Below are 21,465 nucleotides of genomic sequence, written 5' to 3'. Positions count from 1 at the left end.
TTTTATCCTCCATCTAATTTATCATCATCATCACGCATTGCATTTTGATGTTTAGATTTCCATTGTCTATTTTGTACATAGAAGAAGAAACAAAGAAGTGTGAAGGTTCAAGCTAGTAGGTATAGGGGCCTAAACAAATGCCTGCTATATTGTTGTTGATATCTGAAAAATTGGCTTGCACTTAGGCTTCAAGTAGTTGGTAGCTGAATGATACATTTGTGAAGGTTCATTTTATAACTCATTTATCTCAAATTGAATTAATAATTTATTGGCTTACCTAAAAAAGGGGAAATTGAATTCATGCATCTATTTTCCTCTCCTTTTGTTCTTGAGTTCATCTGTAATTATAGTCACAAAAGAAGACATTTTTGCAGATTATTAGTTTCAACTTTTAGATGTTTAGGGGCATCATATATAGTACTGATTTCTCTTTTGGGTTTTGTGCAGGATGATTGATGTTGCTTATCTTGCTAGTTATTTGTCTCATGCGAAGTTTCTGTCAGCCTCTATGGTTGTTATTGCTACTGTTTGGCAGTCTGGAAGTTTCAAGTTATTTTTCTTTTTCAACGGAATTGTGATTATGTTTTAGTTTGTTGTAATTGTGTCATAAGTTTATAATTCATTTAGTTATTTATGCTTTCACAGTGATTGTATTAAGTTTAAATTATATTATCTAATTTATTGTTATTGTTGTTATCAAACAATAACAATACTTAATTGTCACTACTGTGCAGTAGCAATAGGTGATTGCTACTGCCGAGCAGTAGCAATATATGATTGTTATTGACGAATAGTAGCAATAGGTGATTGTTACTATCAGAACAGTAGCAATATGTGATTGTTACTGCCGGACAGTAGCAATAGGTGATTGTTACTGCCGGACAGTAGCAATATGAGATTGTTACTGCCGAACAGTATCAATAGGTGATTGTTACTGCCGGACAGTAGCAATAGGTGATTGAAAAAGATTATGTATGCTTCATCTTGATTTTTTGTGTTTTATGATGGTTATTATTTAACATGTTTATGGAATGAAAAATACTTAAATTATGATTTTTTTTTTTTGGTACCGATTGGCATTGAAATGAAGAAAAAAATTGAAGAAGGAAACAAAAATTGGTTGTTTTAAAAAATACTGTAGCGTGCTACAGTAACGTGCTACAGTAACGCCGTTATTATACCACCGGGTTTTTTAAAAAAGTGGGCCGCTACAGTGAAATACTGTAGCGCCTGGGCCGGATAAACAGTAAATTTTAAAAAATGGACTTTAAAAAAAATGACCCTAAATTATAATATATGTATAATTCTTTATATTTATTTTGGGATAATTTTCTTACACTTTTGAGATTTGAACTTATTATACGCACACCACCCAGGTTTTATTTATTACACACACCCTCTTATTTTAACAGAAGTTATCCCAACTTAACAATCAAAGGGCAAGGTCGTCATTTTGCCTTCAAAAATGAAAAACAAAACAAAAAATAGAAAAAGTGAGGGAGAGAAAGGCAAGGCAAGACAGAAAGAAGGAGATGAGAGAGAAAGTTAGGGGGGAAGGGGGTGGGTGTTGGGGGAGGGAGGCTGGGTGTGTGAGAGAAAGATAAGGGAGGAGGGATGGATTGGCTGCCATTGGTGGGGATGGCGGTGGGAGAGAGAGGGGAGGCTGGGTATCAGGGCTGGGTGGGTATCGAGTATACTAAATATGGGGGGAGGGGGAAGGGAAAGTGGTCGGGTGAAGGGGGGAGGGGCTGGCTGGGGTGCAATGGGGAAGGGGCGGGGGTGGGTGGGAATTTATTTTGTTTTAAAAGTAATTTAATTTAATTCATACTATTAAAGGGTAAAATCAAGATTCCATTGGTCAAATATGGTCAACATTAACTTTTGTTAAAATAAAGGGGTGTGCATGTAATAAATAAAACCAAGGGGTGTGCGTGTAATAAGCTTAAACTTCAGGGGGTGTAAGTGAAATTGTCATATTTATTTTAAATAATGAATTTTAGATTTAAAATATTGTATTAATAATTGTACACATGCTATAATTGTGACATGTCATGTTGATGCGTTGTTATAATTTTGTAAGTGATGGTAACACCACGTGACATGTCGACATAGTATTATGAATCTGCTTAAATTATAATATAAGCGTGCAATAAATGGTAAGTACATAGAGTTTAAGATTTAGAGTTTAGATATTGATAATTATATCCATCTTATACTTTGGATGAATTCATAATATCATATCAATACATCACGTGATATTACCGTTATATAAAAAAATTTCTCGTATTATAAATTCACTTAGTTATAATAGGTATGTAATCATTAATTCTTTTTTTGATAGCCGGAATCATCAATATTTATACTAAATGATAAATTTTATATCTAGAATATTGTAGTAATAATTATATAGATTATAATTTGTAAGAATTTGTAATATCACGTTAGTATATGAGGTGATGCCTATAAGGCATAACAGCAAGTAGTAAAGTAAGATAGAGAGTTTGACGGCTAGGCTGTAATATTATATATACCTTGAGTGAAGCTGCCAAACAATGCTTTGCATATGCTTATGGGTTTAACATACTCAAGGGATCACGCATTATGGTACAATTTGTATTTGTAATTTGTGATTAGTGATTAGTGATTTTGTTTTATTTTGTTTTTTTCTCTTTTTACTCATAGTAATTAGTGATGATGAGACAAAAAGAGCAACTGAAAGCTTAGGACTAGGCAACAGAAACCAAAGTTTTGGTTTTGTATTTGTACTTTGTAATCAATAACCTTTTAATTTTTGTATGAGCCTCCTTAACACATTTTGGTAGGTGTATTGTAGATAAACGATCCATTTCTTCTAACATTCATAATAATTTCTTTTAATTAGGTTGATTCAACATAATTTTCATATTCTCTGTTAGAGTATGCAAAATTCAATAACTAAGCAACAATTCTGGTCCCATTTGCCAAAGCACTCAAGTCTGGTCCCTTTTATGAAGAAAGTAGTATTATATGGCCTTTTAATATGAAACTAATTAGTTAAGTAACGTGTGAATTGGTGGATGGTATTTGACGTAATGGAATTTACTAACTGGGATATCAAATTTTATAAGAATAGTGATCATATTCTCCACCAAGGAAAATTCATTAATGAATTTGATTAAGCTCAAAACTCTATTAATGAATTAATGAATTTTATAAGAATAGTGATCATATTGGATTAAACTCAAAACTCTATTAGCTAATACATACTTTGACCAAGTCTTTGGCTTTCAGCTTTGTCACAAATTCTAACCTAACTTGCATAGTTGTACGTTAAAAAATATGTTTGGTGGACATGATGTAATCAGTAATCTTATATCGAACTTTTTGGAAAAAGAAGTCTATAGGAAAAGAGGAAAGGATGAGTAGTAGTACTTAGGGGTGGGTTCGGTCCGGTTACCGAATTGAGAATCCCAAACCGGCAACCAACCGGACCCCCTTCGGATAACCCTTTTGGTTACCTAAATCGGAACTGAAATGCCGATAAACCGCCACTCGGTCGGATCGGCATTTTCGGTCTGCTCGGCTCGGCTCGGTATGGGCTTTGACCGGCTTGAGTTAAGAGAGAAAGAGAGAAGAGCAAGGGAAACAGAGAGAAGCCACGCGTCAGAGGTCGAACTGGGTGGCTTCGATTCGCCGCCTTGGGGAGTCGTCGGCGTGAGGGAAAGGCACCAAAAGGACCGGCTCGACTAGAGGAATGAGTTTTCGGTGGTGGGAAGTCGCGAAGCTGTCGGAGCACAGAGATTGCCGACAAAGGGCTCGGCTCTGCCCTAGCTCAGGTCGCCGTGATCCTTGCTTTTCTGGAAAATCAAAACATATAGGCAAAGAGAGGAGGGAGAGGCGAGCCTTTCGGAGGTGGTCTCGCCTCCATCAGCCGTCGGACGACAGTAATATCGTCGATCAAAGGCATGGTGAGAGAGAGCGTGAGTGTTGGCAGGAGGGAGAGAGAAGAGAAGATTAAAAAAATAAAAATAAAAAGTTTTAAAAATCTATTAAAAATTTAGACATTAGGGTATTTTGGGGTTTGGACTTTGGGGTTAGGGTGGGGTTTAGGGTTTGGATTTTGGATTTTGGATTTTGGATTTTGGGGTTTGGAGTTTTTACTTTGTATTACATATGTTTTATAATTTATATAAAACATATTTTATAATACATTTATATACCCTAAATATTTATATAGACTATAGTTATTAGTTATAGACTATTATCATATTAAAACCTTATACAATAGGTTCTCAGTCTACATCGATAGTTGCTTAAAGTCGATAGTGGGTAAGTGTTAGATGAACGAACCATATTAAACATTTCTATAGACTATAGTTATTAGTTATATACCAACTATAAATTATTGAATTAGTATCAATTATAGTCTTAGGGTATATGGTATATGGGTATAGGATATAATAAGCCTTATAATGTATAGGATTTAAAATTTTTAAAATACACAATAGGGTTTAGGGTATGGGATATAGGAATAAGATATAGAGTTTAATATTTAGTTTATAGTTATATGGTATAAATTGTTTAGAATATGGTATAATATTAGTTTAGGGTATTTTTAATTAGTTTTTATATAGAAATGTATTATATAAATTAAAAAACATATAAATTATTAATTATAGGGTTTAGGGTTTAGGGTTTATAAATTTATATATTTTTTTATATAAATTATAGAAATATATATAAATGTATTATAGAAAGGTATTTTAGGGTATAGAAATGTATAAAAATGTAATATTTAAATTAAATGTTATATATATTCGGTTCGGTTTGATAAACCAGCGGTTCTAGGATCTGAGAACCGAAATCGGAACCAAACATACCGGTTCAGTTGGCAAACCGATATGTCGGTACAGTTCTTCTCTGGTATAGTTATTCTCGACATCAGTTGGAACAGTTTTGGGTACGGTCTTGATTTTTCGGTCAAACCAACCCAGCCCTAGTAGTACTTGTATTATATTATGGAATAATTTTGGCAATTTGAGAAGTAATTGTGGATCTAAATCTAATATACCAACAATGAAACGTGCTAAATCCAAGTCGATGCATGCGTATTATTATACAAATAATGTCCAGGAACCAATCCCATCACAATAATAATAGTTAATAATTAAACAACGAGGGGCACGTTAGTTTATAGATTTAAGATCATATTTGATCGAGTTTGACATAGACGTTTTAGCTGCATGACCATGTTTATATTGTTATATTTGTGAAACATCTTTGAATGGAAAACAGGGACCCATATATGATATATTGTGCCAAAATAGCAATAGCCTGTCCTCGTATCATGCGCGCCAACCGACCACCGAACATGACTAAAAACTTGAAATTGAAGTCGACTTGTATTATTGTATGTACTCTGTCTCTATTCTTTACTTTTTTAAAGTGGCAGGCTAAAGACCCAAAAGTCCAAAACCAAATAAACTTACATCAAAATGGACCTGAGCTTAGAAACACCCATAGAATCCTCAGCCATTAGGCTTACAACGTACAGAAGGGGGAAGGGATCACTTGGCCACCAAATTAATCAAGTATTGCTTAGATATAACCTCCCTTTCGAATTCCTAGTTTTTATAATAATCATAAATATTAGCCTTCCTAATAAAAGTGTAGTAATCTTTCACACCACATGTACAAAGTTACAATTCCATGACACAAATATACAGCCATTCGCAGAGAGAAAAATATATCATAACGTACTATTACATAATACATAAACAAAAGTCTAAAACCACAAGGTTTTTATTAATTAACAACCGTTGTGGATGAGATTTGAACTTAGGACGTCCTACGATGAATAAAACGTTCTTCCATCATTGAATTTTTTGCCCTATGTGAGAAAGTAGTTAGATAAGGAGATGAACATTACTGATATATATATATATATATATTTATAATCATTTCACCATTTTATCATCAATATATTCAGGACCAGCCACCATGGGTCAGCGAGGGATTGTGTCCCCACTGGGCCTAGGGTGGCTCAGCCATTATATCTATAACAAGCTTGTAACATGAAATTAATAAACATTAGTAACTTGATTTTGAATTAAAAAAAAACTATTTGACAAGTTACAAGTATTATGAAGAAAATGAATAATATTTTTCAGTTTTTAGAATTTGTTTGGGAATATTTTTGTAAAAAGCACTTTTGTATTTTTTTTTTTTTTGTTATAAATTTAAGAGCTTGTTTAACAGTGCTTTTAGAAGCCTTAAAAACGCTTTTGTTTATATTCAGCAAAAAAAAAATAAAAGCGTTTTTGGGTTATAAAAGCAATTGGAAGTGCTTCCTCAGAAAGCGCTTCCAAGTACATTCACAATAAGCACTTGGATTTTTTTCTAAAAAATTTAAGGCTTATTCGCGTCAATGCCCCCTGAAAGTAACTTCAATTTTCAATTTGCCCCCTGAAACTTTATTCCTCCCACTTTGCCCCTCAAACTTTACAAAATATCATATTCCGTTAAGTCTGTCTATGAGTCCGTCAAAAAAGCCTACGTGGCGCTTATGTGGAAAGGGCAATAAACTGTCACGTCAGCTTATTTGACGGAGCTTGTAACGAGCTTGACGAAATATGATATTTTGTAAAGTTCGGAGGGTAAGGTGTGAGGAATGAAGTTTCAAGGGACAAATTGAAAATCGAAGTTACTTTCATGAGGCATTGGTGTAAATAAGCCAAAATTTAATGTATTTCTAACAAAAGTGATACTGAATAAAAGCGCTTTCTACATAAGCACTCTCAAACAATCTCTAAGTGTTTGTAAATCCACTTAAAGGCACTTCATGAATAAACACTTATCAAGTACTTTTCTAGGAAGTACTAAAAAGCGCTTTTATAATCTAGAACATACTTTTAATTATTTATGTCAAATGCAATAAAAAACAATGTTGACTATATGAAAGCTTTTTTAGGCATTTAAAAGCACGGCTAAACATGCCCTGAGTTGGCATTTTACGCATGAGTCCCTATAAAATTTTATACTTCTTCAATTTGCCTTCTCCTTCAATCCTCATAGAGAAAATAAGTAGGGTATTTTTTTTTATTTTTTTTTATTTTATGAAATATCATGTTTTAATGAGGCTCCTACTTTTTTAGCCTTGGCGGAAAACCCATTTCTTTTTTAGCTCTTTGACCATTCAAATTGCTTCAAGATTGACTCCACACTGATTATGCTGATTCATGTGTAAAGAAGATCAACATGGTGGTCTTCAAACTGAGATATAGGTTTGATAATCTAAGGACTTCGATTTGGAGGGAAGAGACTGAGAAAAAGGGTGATAATGAAAGGAAGGTAAAATGTGTTGCAATGTAAATTAAACGAGGTATTTATATCAAGGGCATTTTAGATTTTTCATGTGTCAAAAAGGTTTAAAAAAGTAAGACAACCGAGTTTATTGAGTGTAAATTTTCAAATAAGTAAGGCACATGGTGCATGTTTTATGCTCTTCAAATGTTCTCTCTCAGTTCCTTTTTATAAAGATAGTCCACACACTCTTATAAAAGAAGAGTATTGTTATTTGCACACTTTTTTTTTTGATACATCCTTTACTCCTACGCACCTCAAAAAACTTTTTAAATTTTACAATTTCTCAAAAAACACCCCCAAAATTCCAAAATATCCACTTACAAAAAAAAAAAAAAAAAAAACACCCACAACCAACCCAGCCCGATTCTACCCCTGTACACAGCACACCCACAGGGCCAGCCAACCTAGGCCGTCACTGGAGTTCCTCATCCCTCTCTTTCTTTCTCCTTCTCCTTCGCACATTCTCTCTTTCTCTCAGCGAGGTCGTTGGGCTGTGTGGGAAGGATCAGGGCTGGGTGCGAAGGGGAGGGGCGAGGTGAGGCTGGGTGCGGAGGAGCGTCACAACTCTGGAACAGAGGACATAGAAGAGAGAGATATGGAGAGAGAAAGAGACAGAGGAGAGAGAGGAGGGAGAGGGAAGGAGAGACATAAGAGAGAGATGGAAGGAGAGAAAAGAGAACTGGAAGGGTTGAACCGCTGGTGACCTTGCCAATGGCGGGGTGGCTGAAGGTGGGGTCGGGGTGAGGACATAGAGGAACAAAAGAGAGAGAGAAAGGGAGAGAGGAGAGAGACCAGAGGGAGAGAGGAGAGAGAGGGAAATAGAGAGAAGAGATAAAATGAAATGCGCTAGCATGGGGTGGCGCCGACGATGGTGGGGTCGGGGTGGGTGTGGACTTGGAGGTGGTGATGGCTGGTTTGGGATGTGTAACGAGGGTATTATGGTCATTTAGGTTTGGGGTTAAAATTATAATTTAATAAATGAGGGAGATGGGTTTGCAAAAAAAAAAAAAGAAAATAAAAAGTGCAAATAGGGCTTTAACTTATTTGTGGCTTGTAACCGTATTGGGCCAAGAGCCCAATGCTCAATAAAATAGTGAGCGGTGTGTGTGTGTCAATAATAGACTTAACTACCCTCATAGAACTCATCGCGAAAGTTCTGAAGATGGCTCAATAATTTTTTACTCTCAGCTATAAATTGTGTTATTCGCACCGTATCATTGTTTCCCCTTATTGCCTAAAAGGCTCATAGCCAATTGCGAAATTAGGGTTTTCAGGTTCTCACCCTTCTTCGATTGCCAGCCATGGGAGGAGGTAACGGTCAAAAGGCCAAGATGGCACGTGAGAAGAACTCGGAGAAGCAGAAAGCCGCCGGCAAGGGTAAAATTTGATCTTTCATATTTTTAGTCAGAAAAATTTTGACTATTTTTTGTGAAAGTTAGAATTTTTATTGTTTTTCTTGGAGGCTCCTTTTGGGAATTATGGTGTGTGTGTCATAGATCTAGTTTTTAGTCTTATACAAGTTGATTAATTGTTTGATTTACACAGGGAGTCAGCTTGAATCAAACAAGAAAGCCATGACAATCCAGGTAATTTTTTGTGTCAAATTAATCTAAATTACTTTAACCGGTTGTGCTTGATATGTTCCATGCTTAGTTCAAAGAACTATGTATCTTGTCTGTTCGGTGTTAATCTTGATGGGTTTGAAATAAATTCTCTTCTGCTTAATGGAATATGATTGAAAATGGGTTATCAGGGAATTTACAATTTAAGCCTGCCAATGCTGGTTGATTGGTTTTTAGGTCTCTTTTCGGGGGACTTGATTGTGCTAAATTCAGTTACTTTGTTGCGAACTTGAGGTCATACGCGGTTATCATGCATAGGCTAAGATGACTTTGTATAATTTAAGAGTCAGTTTCAACCCATGTCTAGGGGATTTTTCTTCTGGGGTGACAAGAGTGGGTTTCAAGCACATTTTGTTTGTTCCACCACCACCTTGCATGAACATGTGATTTCAAGAGCATTTTACTGTATACTATGGATTACTGGTAGCTAGTGACGTGACCTGGTTGCATGTGCTTGTAGTTACTTAATTTGGTGATAAGTGAATAAAATGTGGGAATTTTGAAGGCTGTCACAGTTGACAAGTAAACCAGTATAATTAATTGTGGGCTGATCAATATAAATGGATCTAATTGTTTATCAGCTGAGTAAATGCATCTGCTCAATATGACATTGATTATATTGTAATGTTGAATGCAGTGCAAGGTGTGTATGCAATCATTTATGTGCACCACATCAGAGGTGAAGTGCAGGGAGCATGCCGAGGCAAAGCATCCCAAGTCTGATGTTAACGCTTGTTTCCCTCATCTCAACAAATGAATGAACACATGGGAAAAAGTCGCTGGGACAGATTGTTAATCTTATCTATGTAAAAAAACTGTCTGGTATGAATTTACCTAGAGTTCTTCTAGATCAGTAGCTACTTAATACTGGTTGTTAAGTGTTTGTCTGTGTGAGTGAGAGAGAGAGATGTATCTCCTTGTTGAATTGAAATGTGGTCTTAAATGATCATGAATGTTGGTGGTATTTATCTTGAAGAAGCCAATATTTACATGAATTCTTGGTGGATCTTTGTTTTCCTTTCTGGCATTGTTTAGGGGTGGGGAGGAGGTGCGTCTTGAGTGTATTGACCCACTGAGAGGATCACACCTAGTACAGAAAATGTCCATTCTACAGTCTTCTGAAACCCGATTGTGGCATTTGCCCTCGTGAAGTTGTATATATGATGTGCGCTTTTTTGCTTGTAAGCATATGCCCAACAGCCTAATCAGGCGAATTGTCACACTGAAAATGCAGGATTGATCTTTAATTGGGACGTAAAGGTAGAGGGTTAACTTTTTGCTCTAAGCTTGTGATGAGCCTCATAAGGCAATTTGATTCAAAATTTCTGCGTTTTTCTGTCTGGAGTTGCTCAATTTATTACAGGCACCAAGCCACCAACCAATAAGAGAATCTCTCATTTGTTGTTGCCGGTATCATAAGTCTTTCTGTGATGTGGCTCTCAAGTCTTAAACCATATTGTGGGGTAATTCGGTTGGTACTCAGCAACTTTGCATGTGGTTGGCTGCAGGCTTGCAGCAGTAGACAGTAAAATGGTTTCGAAATCCTTTGTGGGTTGATAGCGTCTTAAATTACCCAACTCATTATCTTGTTAAAAATAAACATACAGATTTGGTACGTATGCAGTACTCTTGCTCAAAATAGTTAATTGATGTATAAATATTATCATTATCAAATTGCATGGTTAAATGGAGCTAATATTCGATCAAATCATAGCATTAAGCAAAACTATGAAAAGATCCTAAATTCTCTAATGTCGAATGTGGGAAACGTTCAAACTGAAATGTGAAAGGACGTTTAGTTTGAACACTATCTCACATTCTACATTAGTGAAAGCTTTAGAGAAAGCACCTTTTTAACATATTACACCATACCAGCAGAGCTAGTACATGTTTAGACATAGAGGGTATGCAACAAACAGTGTGTGTGTGCGCGCCCATGCACCATTCCACATTTGCAAATATCTTCATGACAAAAACTCTTAAAACCATCAAGAGTATATTTACGGAAATCATACTTTAAATACTTAAAAATCATCTATCAAACAAAGTCAGTAATTTGACGATCATGCAGTAGAATCTCATTCAACAGTCTTAACTGACCTGCCAACAATTGACAAAAGGCAGCCAGCGTGATTTTTAAGTACATAACACACCCCCAAATAGCACGGACTCTAGCCTATAAAGATGGGACTTCATAATATCAAATTAATTAGTTATTGTGTCCGCATCCTGCTGCTTTCTGCTGCCCTCACTTGAGAGAAATATGGATGTCCCTGCAGAAAATGCAAGCAAATTTTTGTCATCCCAAAAAATAATAAAGGCAGAAGTTATCAACCACCAAGCATGCATATACATGGAACAGTGCCCATATAAATAAAAGTCAGTGCTTAATTGATCTCAGGATAAGGAAAAGAAAGTGAGGAAAGAATTGGGTATCACAAGAACCCTTGTTCAGCTTGACTATAAGACGACTAAACAGTAAAATATGTAAGTCATGTAGAATTACCATCGCTTCTTTTGCAGTTAGCCTGTCTTGATGATCATACCGAAGGAGCTTATCCAGAAAATCAATGGCCTGCATGTCAAATACCTTTGGAGAATCAATTGCAGTTCCAGGAGTTCTGATCCATTGCGGAATACAAAAAAGTTCATGTGCAGATGATTCAATGAATTATAGATGTGGAATAAACTAAAAAGTCATTAGTGTAAATGTTTCCAAGAAACATAAAATAAGTGACCTCTGGAGAAACTAGATGCTGATTATCTGCATTAATGAACTTTGACCAGGGCTTCCTGCTGTGCCTGCAGTACAGCGTACCAACTCATCAATACAGGTTGAGATATACTAGTTCCACATTATTTATTACTTGGCAGGATTTCATTTGTATTTATACACTGCAGCACCTTTTTCTTTTGTTTGGTAAGTTAAACTGCAGCACTTCCTTGCGGAAGATGAAACCATTGCATTGGTATGCTAACATATTTACACAAAGAATTCACATTATAACAACATTGACCTTTTACTGGATGACAGAGAATTGACATCACTTAGAAGAGATTTATGTTGAGCATACCTCCCAACCAGTGCATCAAGTTGAGGATCAAGCTCTAACTGATATTTGCTCAGATATGCATTCAACTCATCAGTCCCAAGTACCTGGAAATGCATATAAATTACTGAACGTCATTAAAAGAATAAATATGTACACCAAAACATACCCATTAGACCATTTATATATATATATATGTATACATGTATGTATGTATGAAGTCATTAGACCATAATGTATGCATGTTGGCATGGGTGTATGTGCACATGTTCATGAGAAACTGCCCTAGATGATAGAACACACTCTAGTCACCGAGGAAAACTTCCATGGAACGGTCCTATACACCCAGTGTGTCTATCTCTCTCTTCATGTGACAAGTCAAGTGATGAGAGAGATAGACACATAAAACATATAGGGCCGTCCCATGGAAGTTTTTCTTCTAGTCACCCATCAAAAAGAGAGTGAGAGACAGTAATAAAAATAGAAATCTGTAGTTGCTCTGAAAAAATATATGGAATTCATACATAAGTACTGAGTTGGTTGTCCACACATTTTATTTTTATCCTGCAGGAGTTTCAACCAATAGCTAAACTAGGCATACTGATCAAGTCATTTCTGCCACAAAAGTTAGCATTACCTTGGCAATTTTCACCAGCTGATCATGGTTGTCGTGACCATAAAAGAAGGGTTCCTTGCGAAATATCTAGACAAATAACAAGTATAATGAGCAAGCAGGCCTGCTTATATTTTTTTCAAACAAATTCTAAGTTGGAGTTTAAGTATTTAACACCACAAAGCATTCTAAACAGACCCAGTAACTGCAATTCTCACCATTCCAGCAAACATACAACCAAGGCTCCACATGTCCAAAGAGTAGTCGTAATCTTGCAGATCAACTAGAAGTTCAGGACCCTTAAAGTATCTAGAAAAACAAGGAAAGAAATTTTAATCATTCCACAAAGGTGAATTTACAAATTGAAGGATTCAATAAAACTCAAAGGAATCCTTAATTACAACGCTAAAATCATTAAAGAGTGCTCTGCTCTAGTCTCCAAAATACTGGCACCTAGTTTAACATTTGAATTCCCTCTGTTTTGTAGATGCAAACAAGCATGCACCAAGTGTTGAATATGTAGTGACAATACACAGTATATGGAAGAAAAGAACCTAATTAAGAAAATTTCAATCCTAGCCACCGAACAGTACCGTATCAGTACTAATTCAGAATATTGATCTACTCAAGCAATTCAACATTCATCCATTAACAATAGGATATGGTTCAATATTGTTCAAAATTATTACCTTGACGCCACACGGACATTATATTCCTTGCTAGGATGGTAAAATTCAGCAAGACCCCAGTCTATTAAGCGAAGTTTTCGCAACTCATGGTCTATCATAACATTGTGAGGCTTGACATCTCTATGCATTATTCCTTGTGAATGGCAGTAATCTAATGCCTGCAAAGCAATAATAATTAATTTGTGAAAAGGGCTGCACCTTACAACACAGTTAAGATCGTTATTTTGGAGCTTAAAATCCACTAGTTCTTTTTAAGAAAAATAGGTCAAGACAAAGATGCCAATCCAGCATACCCATCATACATAACACATTGAGAAGTTGATAGCATATTTTGTACCAAGTAATTAAGGTTGAGTTGACATTGAATTGTATATTGTTGAAATGGGAGTGTGAACCCACCATTAAAAGAAATGCATAACAGCACAATGGACAAAGAGCATATCAAAGTAGTTAAAAAAAAAAAAAACATTTTAGCATTAGATAACACATGATTTCAACTGACATTTGCTATTTCCAAACTAGCTGTTATGCAAATCTTCACATGGACTGCAATTTCAAAGTCCCATTAACTTGGAACAGTGCACACAAGAAAGAACTTTATGGGTCCATTTAGATTAAATGATTTAGAATTAAAATATTTGGATTTGACAATAAGGCTAGATTATTTAAAAAACAATAACAACATTAAATAGAGTGTATTTGAAATGGATTGAAATAACTAGATACAACACATTTGAAATGACTATATATAATGATTCATTTGAAATCCAAGGGTTTTCTTCTTTTCCTTCTCATATAATTATATAAATATAAATGTTTGTAATAGTCCAATCAAACAATTTAACCAAATAATATTAACTTAATCCCTGGATTTGAAATCACTCCTCCCAAATGGACCCTAATAAGAGATATTAAACTGCCTCATTCCTGAGAGAAAACAATGGCCATTTAAGAAGGCACGCAAGAAAGTACACAGTTATAAAAACAATTCCGTGCACAATTAGTTCAATCCCTCTATGAAAATAGTGTGCCTCTCGTTTTTTTCAAATCATTTCTCCTTATCTCATTTAGCAAACTGCAGCATTGCAGCAGCACCGAAAAAAGGAAAAGAGACTGACCAGCAATGACTCATAACTGCTCATTGTTCCACAAGTTGAGCAGGGGAAGAAGGAAAGAATCAAGACACAAGTTAAAATAATTACCTTGAGAAGCTCATATATGTAGTAGCGAATGTCATAATCAGTCAGTGTGGGGTACAACACTTTGAAATCTGTACTGTTCACATACTCAAATATCAAGCTTGGAGTTTTTGAGTGCTGATCTCGGACAATATCAAGAAGCTTGACGACATTCGGGCCCCCACAAAGGTTCTGCAGAATTTTTATCTCTCTCTTAATCTGCACAAAGACCACTAGAAAGATCGAATTTTGTTCTAAATGCTACCACAAAAAAAAAAAAAAAAAAAGCTCCACATATTATAGAACAGTGGGCCATAAAGCATAGAATTTCAGTATATTAAACAGTGCAGAATGGGATTATTAACAGCTGAATCAAACAAAGCACCAGAACCCAAAACCCTAATCCAAGCAATCAAGCAATTACTTTACCTTCTTTTTCTTAACAGGCTTGAGGATCTTGATTATGCAGCGCTCGTTGGTATTGACATTAATGCCTTCAAAGACCTCGCTGTATTTTCCCCTTCCTACTTTCCGAACCACCTCATAATCATCTTGATCACTGGATGCAACCCATCAACAAAGTTGAGTATTTTTTTTCAAAAGAAAAAAAAAAAAGAGCAGGTACCCATCATTACCACAAAGAGCACAATAAATATTCAATATAACCCTAATTTTTCATCATATAAATCTAGCTCAAGTCACTATTGCTTTGTATGAATTTAAAGCTGACCCTACTAGTCCGTACAATCTAAAACTCAAAAATCTTCATCGACATTTTTCACAGAAACACAGAAAAGAAAGGTCCGAAATTGGATTAGAAACGTGAGAAAATCAACAAATTAAAGAAAAATAAATTGAAAAATTAAAGACTAGGAATGGTTAATTGGTTACCCCCATTGAACGGTGAGGGACTCGTAGTCCCAGTACTCTTTGGGGCGAAGGACATTGATGTCGGCATAGACGCGAGCTTTGGACATGGCTGTGAGATTGGGAGCCGATGAGATCTGACAAGTGGGCTTGGTAGTTGTGGCAGTCTGTGTCTCGTAGGGAGGGTTTGGAAGGGAGGGAGGGGTGCGCAGGTTAGGAAGCTGCGCGACCGGCGCACGTAAGGCAACGAGGATGCACGCTAGCAGGAACCGCAGGAGTATTGCTGGATTATGTGCACATATCATGTGCCGCGTACCCGCACCACGACACCGTTCACGTCAAAACGACGACACCCAACAAACCCTGCGTTTTGGGGTCAGTTGGTTGGTTGGTTCGGTTAGTAATTTGCTATTTTGATTGCCCAGTAAAAGATCGCTGGAGGGGCGAAACTAAAATCGATCGGAAGGAGTTGATTTGCCTGTAGTACATGGGACCTAATGTTTGAGTCTGAGCGAAGGAGTTGATGACGTGGCAAACGGTGAGTGGCTATTCTTAGTTTTTTTTTTTTTGACATTTTAGTTATTTTTGTTCCTGTTTTGATAGCGTCGTATTGGAAAAATTCTTACTATACTTCTCACATGCTAGTCATGACTAGTTATAACGTGGCAAACGGTCAGTGGCTATTCTTAGTTTTTTTTTTTTGACATTTTAGTTATTTTTGTTCCTGTTTTGATAGCGTCGTATTGGAAAAATTCTTACCTACAAAGGATAGTATACTTCTCACATGCTAGTCATGACTAGTTATAATTAGGGGTGGTAAATTTAACATAATTCGAACTCGATACGAAGTTAGAAAGTCTGAATTGATCATTTCTTGACACAAATACGAATATAATATGACCCTCTAAATACTTTTAATTAGTATTATATAAAGAAAAGAAAATGAATAATTTTTCTTATTTTTTAATATGTATAATATAACTTATTGTATAATTATGAGTTATTTGTATATAGTTTTATTAGTATTATGATTAAATAAGCTTTTATTTGCTTAGGTCCATTCGAACACGACATGATTATAAAGAGATTGAGTTACAATTAAGTCATTTGACACGATTAATTAAACATATCAAATTAGAGTTAACTAGTATTTAATACAAATATAAATCTGACACCACACACACATCGTCAGCCCTAATTATAATGAATCTTTCACATGTTAATCGTAACTTGTTATAATAAATCTCTCACATATAAGTCGTGAGTCATGACTAGTTATTCTCTTATAATAAATAAATCTCTCACGTGTTGGTCATATATCAATTATTATGAAAAAAAAAAAAAACGTGTTACTTGCATACAAGCATACAAAAAAAAAAGACAAAAGAAACAAAAAAAACAAATAAACTTAAAACGATAGTGGCATCCTTCACTTACCCACCCACAAAAGTTTAATAAAAATCACCTATAGTGGCATCCTTCCTAAAGAGAAAAAACAAAAAAACAAAACAAAAAATTTGAATCTTGTCCTTATAAGTAATTTTAAAAGAATATAAAATTATAATTTAACTATAACGGGTGAGGCGAACATTTTAATGGGTGGGAATGTGGGATGACGCCACAATTAACATTGTGCTCCACTTGCAACATTGTGCTCTTACCAGTAACCTCAAATGCATGTCTAGGGAAAACAATTAAAAAAGTTGAATGCATATGATCAATACAATTAGCACTATTACATATTTATATTACATCAGTGTTGTTAGCTAGCACAATCTCATATTATTTCCTGTTTATAAAAAAAATAGTTTTAAGGAAATGAAAAAGAATGCTTTCTGGTATCTTTTGGGATTGGAATATGAATCTTTCTTCTTCACACAATCACAGCTTTAGGTTGGGTTTGCTCAAAATCGAAAACCTCAAACATGAGGCGTCTTACATCTGGCTTCCCATAGACAGTGTATGAGAGCCCATGAATGGCTTGTTGAACAGCAGTTGTGGCTGGATTCCGTAGTCTTCGATTGTGCTCATATGCATCCATAACCTGTTCAGAATAGATGATAAACTGATGGAGACGCTTCTCCCTCAAATACCTCCCGCAGAATTTGTTCATAAGAACACGACGATGTCTCTCCTGCAGCCATTTTCCGGGAGCATCTAAATGTTTCATCAGCAACCTTTCAGCCATCACAAGGTCCTGAACAAGATAAAAACAGACAACCACATAAGTGTCAGCTAATATATTCAATTAGAATGGCAAAAGATAGATATGGATTCCTTTACACAATTGAGCCTTGAGGACAAAGTAAATTTGCATTAATCTAGTGCAACTTGTTACCTGGATCTTTTGGCCAATGTATTCTAGTCGTTCATAACAGAACCGAGGATGCTCAAATTTGTGCTTTGATGGATGCAAAAAAGAAAGCTGCATATAAATAAGAAATCAAACAATACATCAAGATGCAGGGCCTGAACGGATCATAAATCATTATCGAATAGGTATATGTATATCAATAGAGTTGACTTTACAAACGTAATTTATCCACAAACTTTATCTTTTGGTGGTTCTAAACATTTGGCAACAAGGAAACCCACCTGTAGCCCAAGTCCAAGTTCGATGTTCCTCGCTTCAGTAATGTCTGAAATCCTATCAGTCATTCTTAAGGGATATCCCAATGCTCGCATGACTTGAGGTCTGCTCTCATAATCCCATATATTTCCTCTGAACCGATGCATACCTGGTGGAACACAAGCCCTGAAGAGTCTTGGATGTGCGAAAAGAGCATCTTCTGGGGGCTATAGAGAGGGAAAACATATTATTTGCAGGAGCCTTCCAACATTGAGATAAAAGCATGACTATTTACTTAACATATGGAAACCAAATTGAAGTACTGAAGACTCAAAAGTCACTCTAATATATGACACGCATAATCTTTAAAGTCACTGCCCTTCCATGATTCTAGAATTGCTGTGATGTAGCCACGCTTAAACATATGATCACAACAGCCACTTTAACATATGATCTTAAACAAACCTCAACTGTCAGGTTAAAACTAGTGCCCCTTGATGAGCTCTAAATAATCTATTCTTATATTCAGTACCCTCAGGGTTATACCAAAGTGCATGCATAAAAACTGCATTTCCTTTTATAAAATTTTTTGACCTTCAAACAAAATCCCAGAGCAATGTTTGGAGTGTTTATTTATTTTCATTGTCATGGATAAGAAACATAAACAATGAACAGAAAACAGTATAGAGCTTGCCTTGTAGGCTGCAACATCTTGCCAACTGAGTTTGTTGCCTTCAAATTCAACAGAAACATAATCAACATCCTCAAGTTGTCTCCGTAATTTTGGCTGGCAGTCCTCAGCTTCTGGGTCCATTCCAAATACTTCAAAAAGAATGCGATATACTTCGGGCATACCAAAACACAAATATATTGCCCCAAACAAAGCCCAGAATACAGACCTGCCCCAAAAGACACAATAAATTTGCACCTCAAATGAATTTTCTCATCAACTATGAATTTTAAGCCACAAAAGAATCTATTCAATTGCATGATTTAAAAAAAAAAAAAATCAATTATCTACTGCCAAAGAAACTATGATCTGGTTCTGGAGGGTGAGGTAATTGAGCAGTACGAGATAATTTATGTTAATCGTTATGATATTTAAAGAACTTACAGCCTTATTTCTTATGAAAATCAGCACAAAAAAAAAAAAGTTGAACCTTAAGTAACAAAGATATTAAACACAGCCAAAATGAATTTTAGAAAGGGACCAAACAGTTATTATGTCTTCACATTCCATTATTAACCTCCAGTCGAAAATTTCCAATATTAACCCAAAAAATGATTTTGCTGTAATAGGTACTTAGGTAATAGAGGCAAGTAAAAAGCATTGAGAAACTTTGTCACCAAATAAGCCAGCCCCAAATCCTACACCTACATTATATTCCTTTGGCAAGGCTCTTCATGATATAAATCTATCACCAACATATATGGTAACCAATACAACCTAATTATCACATACGCAATCAGAGACTTATGAAAGAATGAATCCTTATCATAAGCAAGTACAACCAGTAGCCCTCCAACAAAGGTCCATTCATCAAACTCACAAGATTTAGATGAATAGCTAAAAAAATGTATGGCCATCTCTAGTGATACAAACTCCCATTTCCATGATAAGATTGCAAGTTTCTCATTCACACTTTTTTGGCAAACTAAAGTGTTGAGCTTCAAAAGAAGTTCGGAGTTCAAAGTTCTATTCAACTGATGACCATACATAAATTTAGAAAGTATCCTATTCAAGAAGCTGCAATGAAAACCAATGCTCACAAAAAGATAACTGAAACCCAATTGAAAGCAACCATTGAACTTACTTCACAGGTGGCTCTCGGTCCTTCCTCTGCAACTTGTCAATATCATCAAAAGGAAATACCAGGTTCTGCAAGCTAGCAGCTTTAATCCACCTGGGCAAGTACCTCTTCCCAATCAACCCAAACACCCTCTCTCTCATTGGACCAGGGGACTCCCTCGGATACCTCTGCAAGAAAAACTCAGCCAACCCCAACTCAAGCACATACTGCCCCAAGAACCAGAGCCTCGAATGCGCCGACCTCACGTGCCGGGCATTCGTCCTCTCGCAACAGGGGTGTTGAAACGCCATGTACAACAGAGAATCGAATTGCTTTGCTGGGTTATCGTCCCCGAACCTCTCCGTCGGCTCAAGTGGGTACCCAAGAGCTTGCTTGGCCTCAAGCAAGTACTCCTCAATCCAAGCCTTGTCAGCATTGTTGAGCCGCGAAGAGGGTAAGCAAGAACTCAGTAAAGGAAACGACTTGAGCGATAACTGAGGGCTATTGAGGAACCTCTGCGCTAGCTTCTTGTCATCCAATGGAGGCCTGAGTATGAACCTCTTGGGGGGTACCTTCTTCTTCGGAGAGACGGCTCTTTTGCGCTCCGAGAGCTCTTTGAGGAGCCTCTGGGGGCTGTTTTTGGGGAGCTCTTGTTGTGGGTCGACGGCGACTGCAAGAACGCGTCGATTTCGCGAGGTGGGGTTTGTGAGTTTGGGGGTTTTGAGGCGAATTTGGGTTGGGAAGGGTGAGAAGGAGGATGAGAAAGAGTAATTGTTGCAAGTGGGTGATGAGGAGGATGGGGTTGAGACGTGTACGAAGGGAGAAGAAAGTTCCATGTGTTGTTGTGGGTTTTGGGTATGGAAGGTAAGGAGCTGATGAGAGTTAAAAGGTTTGAGCTCGAATTTGGTCCGCCATTGATAGAGGGGTTTTGTGCGTTGAGTTTTTACAGGGTTTTGGAAGTTGGATAAGGTGGAGAAGCGTGGCACAAGTGTGTGTGAGCTTCTGTTGTTACTTGTTAGATATTTTGGTTCATGGTGCAGACATTTTGGTTAAATGACTGTGAGTCTGTGCCGTATGGCAATTTCCACTGGAGTCTGTACCACTTTGGACTATGGGCGGTGGTGTTATTTCAAGGGCCAGCACGATTCAGATTGATATGGATTTTATTCAACATGGCAAACCGATCCATTTATTGGCCCATTTGATTTGAACGGTTTGAGTGACTTAGCGGTTTATAAATATATATATTTTTTTAACATTTTACGAACCTCAACTTTAAAATCGATCTCACTAAATCACTTAATAAAGAAAATTATGTAATTTACCACTTTGAGGACAAATTTCAGTACACTTTCCGTTAAAAATAAGCATGTGTTGCACGTGACTTCATTTTAAGGGTTTTTTTTTTGTCTCTTTTATGTCTAATTGGAAGTGTATTAGGAAAATTTTCATTGTAAAACAAAAAAAACATTTAAACAGACGTATAGGACAGATGGATACATACTTACAGACAAACATAGGAACAAGGGTATGAACACATATACAAATTTACAAACAAACGTACAGACAATTTTACAATGAAAATCTTCCAAATACACTTCTAATTAGACATAGAGGATTTTGCCAAAATAGTCAACTTATTATTCACTTTGTCTTGGTTTGGTCCACGATTTTTTTTCGTCATTTTGATCCACGAACTATCTGACGATTTGCACATATGGTCTATTCCGTCAAAATGTCACA

At 36.2% G+C, this 21,465-nt stretch overlaps 3 protein-coding genes across 3 annotated transcripts; 1 reads left to right on the top strand and 2 right to left on the bottom strand.

The window, feature by feature from the left end:
- Positions 1-8,522: 8,522 nt before the first annotated feature.
- LOC147284339 (uncharacterized protein At2g23090) lies at positions 8,523-9,961 on the top strand. The gene is made up of 3 exons (XM_086244198.1): positions 8,523-8,721; positions 8,890-8,930; positions 9,604-9,961. Exons 1-3 carry the CDS (start codon positions 8,646-8,648, stop codon positions 9,721-9,723), a joined length of 237 nt encoding a protein of 78 aa, XP_086100324.1. The 5' UTR covers positions 8,523-8,645; the 3' UTR covers positions 9,724-9,961.
- Positions 9,962-10,929: 968 nt separating this feature from the next.
- LOC147284338 (casein kinase II subunit alpha-2) lies at positions 10,930-15,661 on the bottom strand. The gene is made up of 10 exons (XM_086242958.1): positions 15,388-15,661; positions 14,926-15,055; positions 14,521-14,715; positions 13,319-13,476; positions 12,848-12,938; positions 12,654-12,719; positions 12,041-12,123; positions 11,705-11,768; positions 11,473-11,541; positions 10,930-11,239 (listed from the first exon to the last, which is right to left on the bottom strand). Exons 1-10 carry the CDS (start codon positions 15,471-15,473, stop codon positions 11,180-11,182), a joined length of 1,002 nt encoding a protein of 333 aa, XP_086099084.1. The 5' UTR covers positions 15,474-15,661; the 3' UTR covers positions 10,930-11,179.
- Positions 15,662-17,057: 1,396 nt separating this feature from the next.
- Positions 17,058-20,738, bottom strand: LOC147284337 (Ribonuclease III family protein). Its single transcript, XM_086245416.1, has 5 exons — positions 19,747-20,738; positions 18,627-18,831; positions 17,959-18,159; positions 17,702-17,788; positions 17,058-17,560 (listed from the first exon to the last, which is right to left on the bottom strand). The coding sequence occupies exons 1-5, from the start codon at positions 20,556-20,558 to the stop codon at positions 17,237-17,239; spliced, it is 1,629 nt and encodes a 542-aa protein (XP_086101542.1). The 5' UTR covers positions 20,559-20,738; the 3' UTR covers positions 17,058-17,236.
- Between the last annotated feature and the right edge of the window lie 727 nt (positions 20,739-21,465).

Source organism: Dryas octopetala, chromosome 5, assembly GCF_963921425.1.
Source record: "Dryas octopetala chromosome 5, drDryOcto1.1, whole genome shotgun sequence".
NCBI lineage: Eukaryota > Viridiplantae > Streptophyta > Magnoliopsida > Rosales > Rosaceae > Dryas > Dryas octopetala.
The sequence above is the reverse complement of the archived record's forward strand: the minus strand, read 5'-3'. Positions and strand labels throughout refer to the sequence as shown.

What these genes read in the sequence shown, in the direction of transcription:
- LOC147284339 (XM_086244198.1), top strand. Translation starts at nt 8,646, where the DNA reads ATGGGAGGAGGTAACGGTCAAAAGGCCAAGATGGCACGTGAGAAGAAC. An exon ending in GCAGAAAGCCGCCGGCAAGG is followed by an intron (nt 8,722 to 8,889) that starts GTAAAATTTGAT and finishes TGATTTACACAG; the next exon opens with GGAGTCAGCTTGAATCAAAC. An exon ending in AGAAAGCCATGACAATCCAG is followed by an intron (nt 8,931 to 9,603) that starts GTAATTTTTTGT and finishes TGTTGAATGCAG; the next exon opens with TGCAAGGTGTGTATGCAATC.
- LOC147284337 (XM_086245416.1), bottom strand. Translation starts at nt 20,558, where the DNA reads ATGGAACTTTCTTCTCCCTTCGTACACGTCTCAACCCCATCCTCCTCA. An exon ending in GACCGAGAGCCACCTGTGAA is followed by an intron (nt 18,832 to 19,746) that starts GTAAGTTCAATG and finishes CTTTTGGGGCAG; the next exon opens with GTCTGTATTCTGGGCTTTGT. An exon ending in AAGATGTTGCAGCCTACAAG is followed by an intron (nt 18,160 to 18,626) that starts GCAAGCTCTATA and finishes CCCTCTCTATAG; the next exon opens with CCCCCAGAAGATGCTCTTTT.
- LOC147284338 (XM_086242958.1), bottom strand. Translation starts at nt 15,473, where the DNA reads ATGTCCAAAGCTCGCGTCTATGCCGACATCAATGTCCTTCGCCCCAAA. An exon ending in TCCCTCACCGTTCAATGGGG is followed by an intron (nt 15,056 to 15,387) that starts GTAACCAATTAA and finishes GGTTGCATCCAG; the next exon opens with TGATCAAGATGATTATGAGG. An exon ending in AGCCTGTTAAGAAAAAGAAG is followed by an intron (nt 14,716 to 14,925) that starts GTAAAGTAATTG and finishes GTCTTTGTGCAG; the next exon opens with ATTAAGAGAGAGATAAAAAT.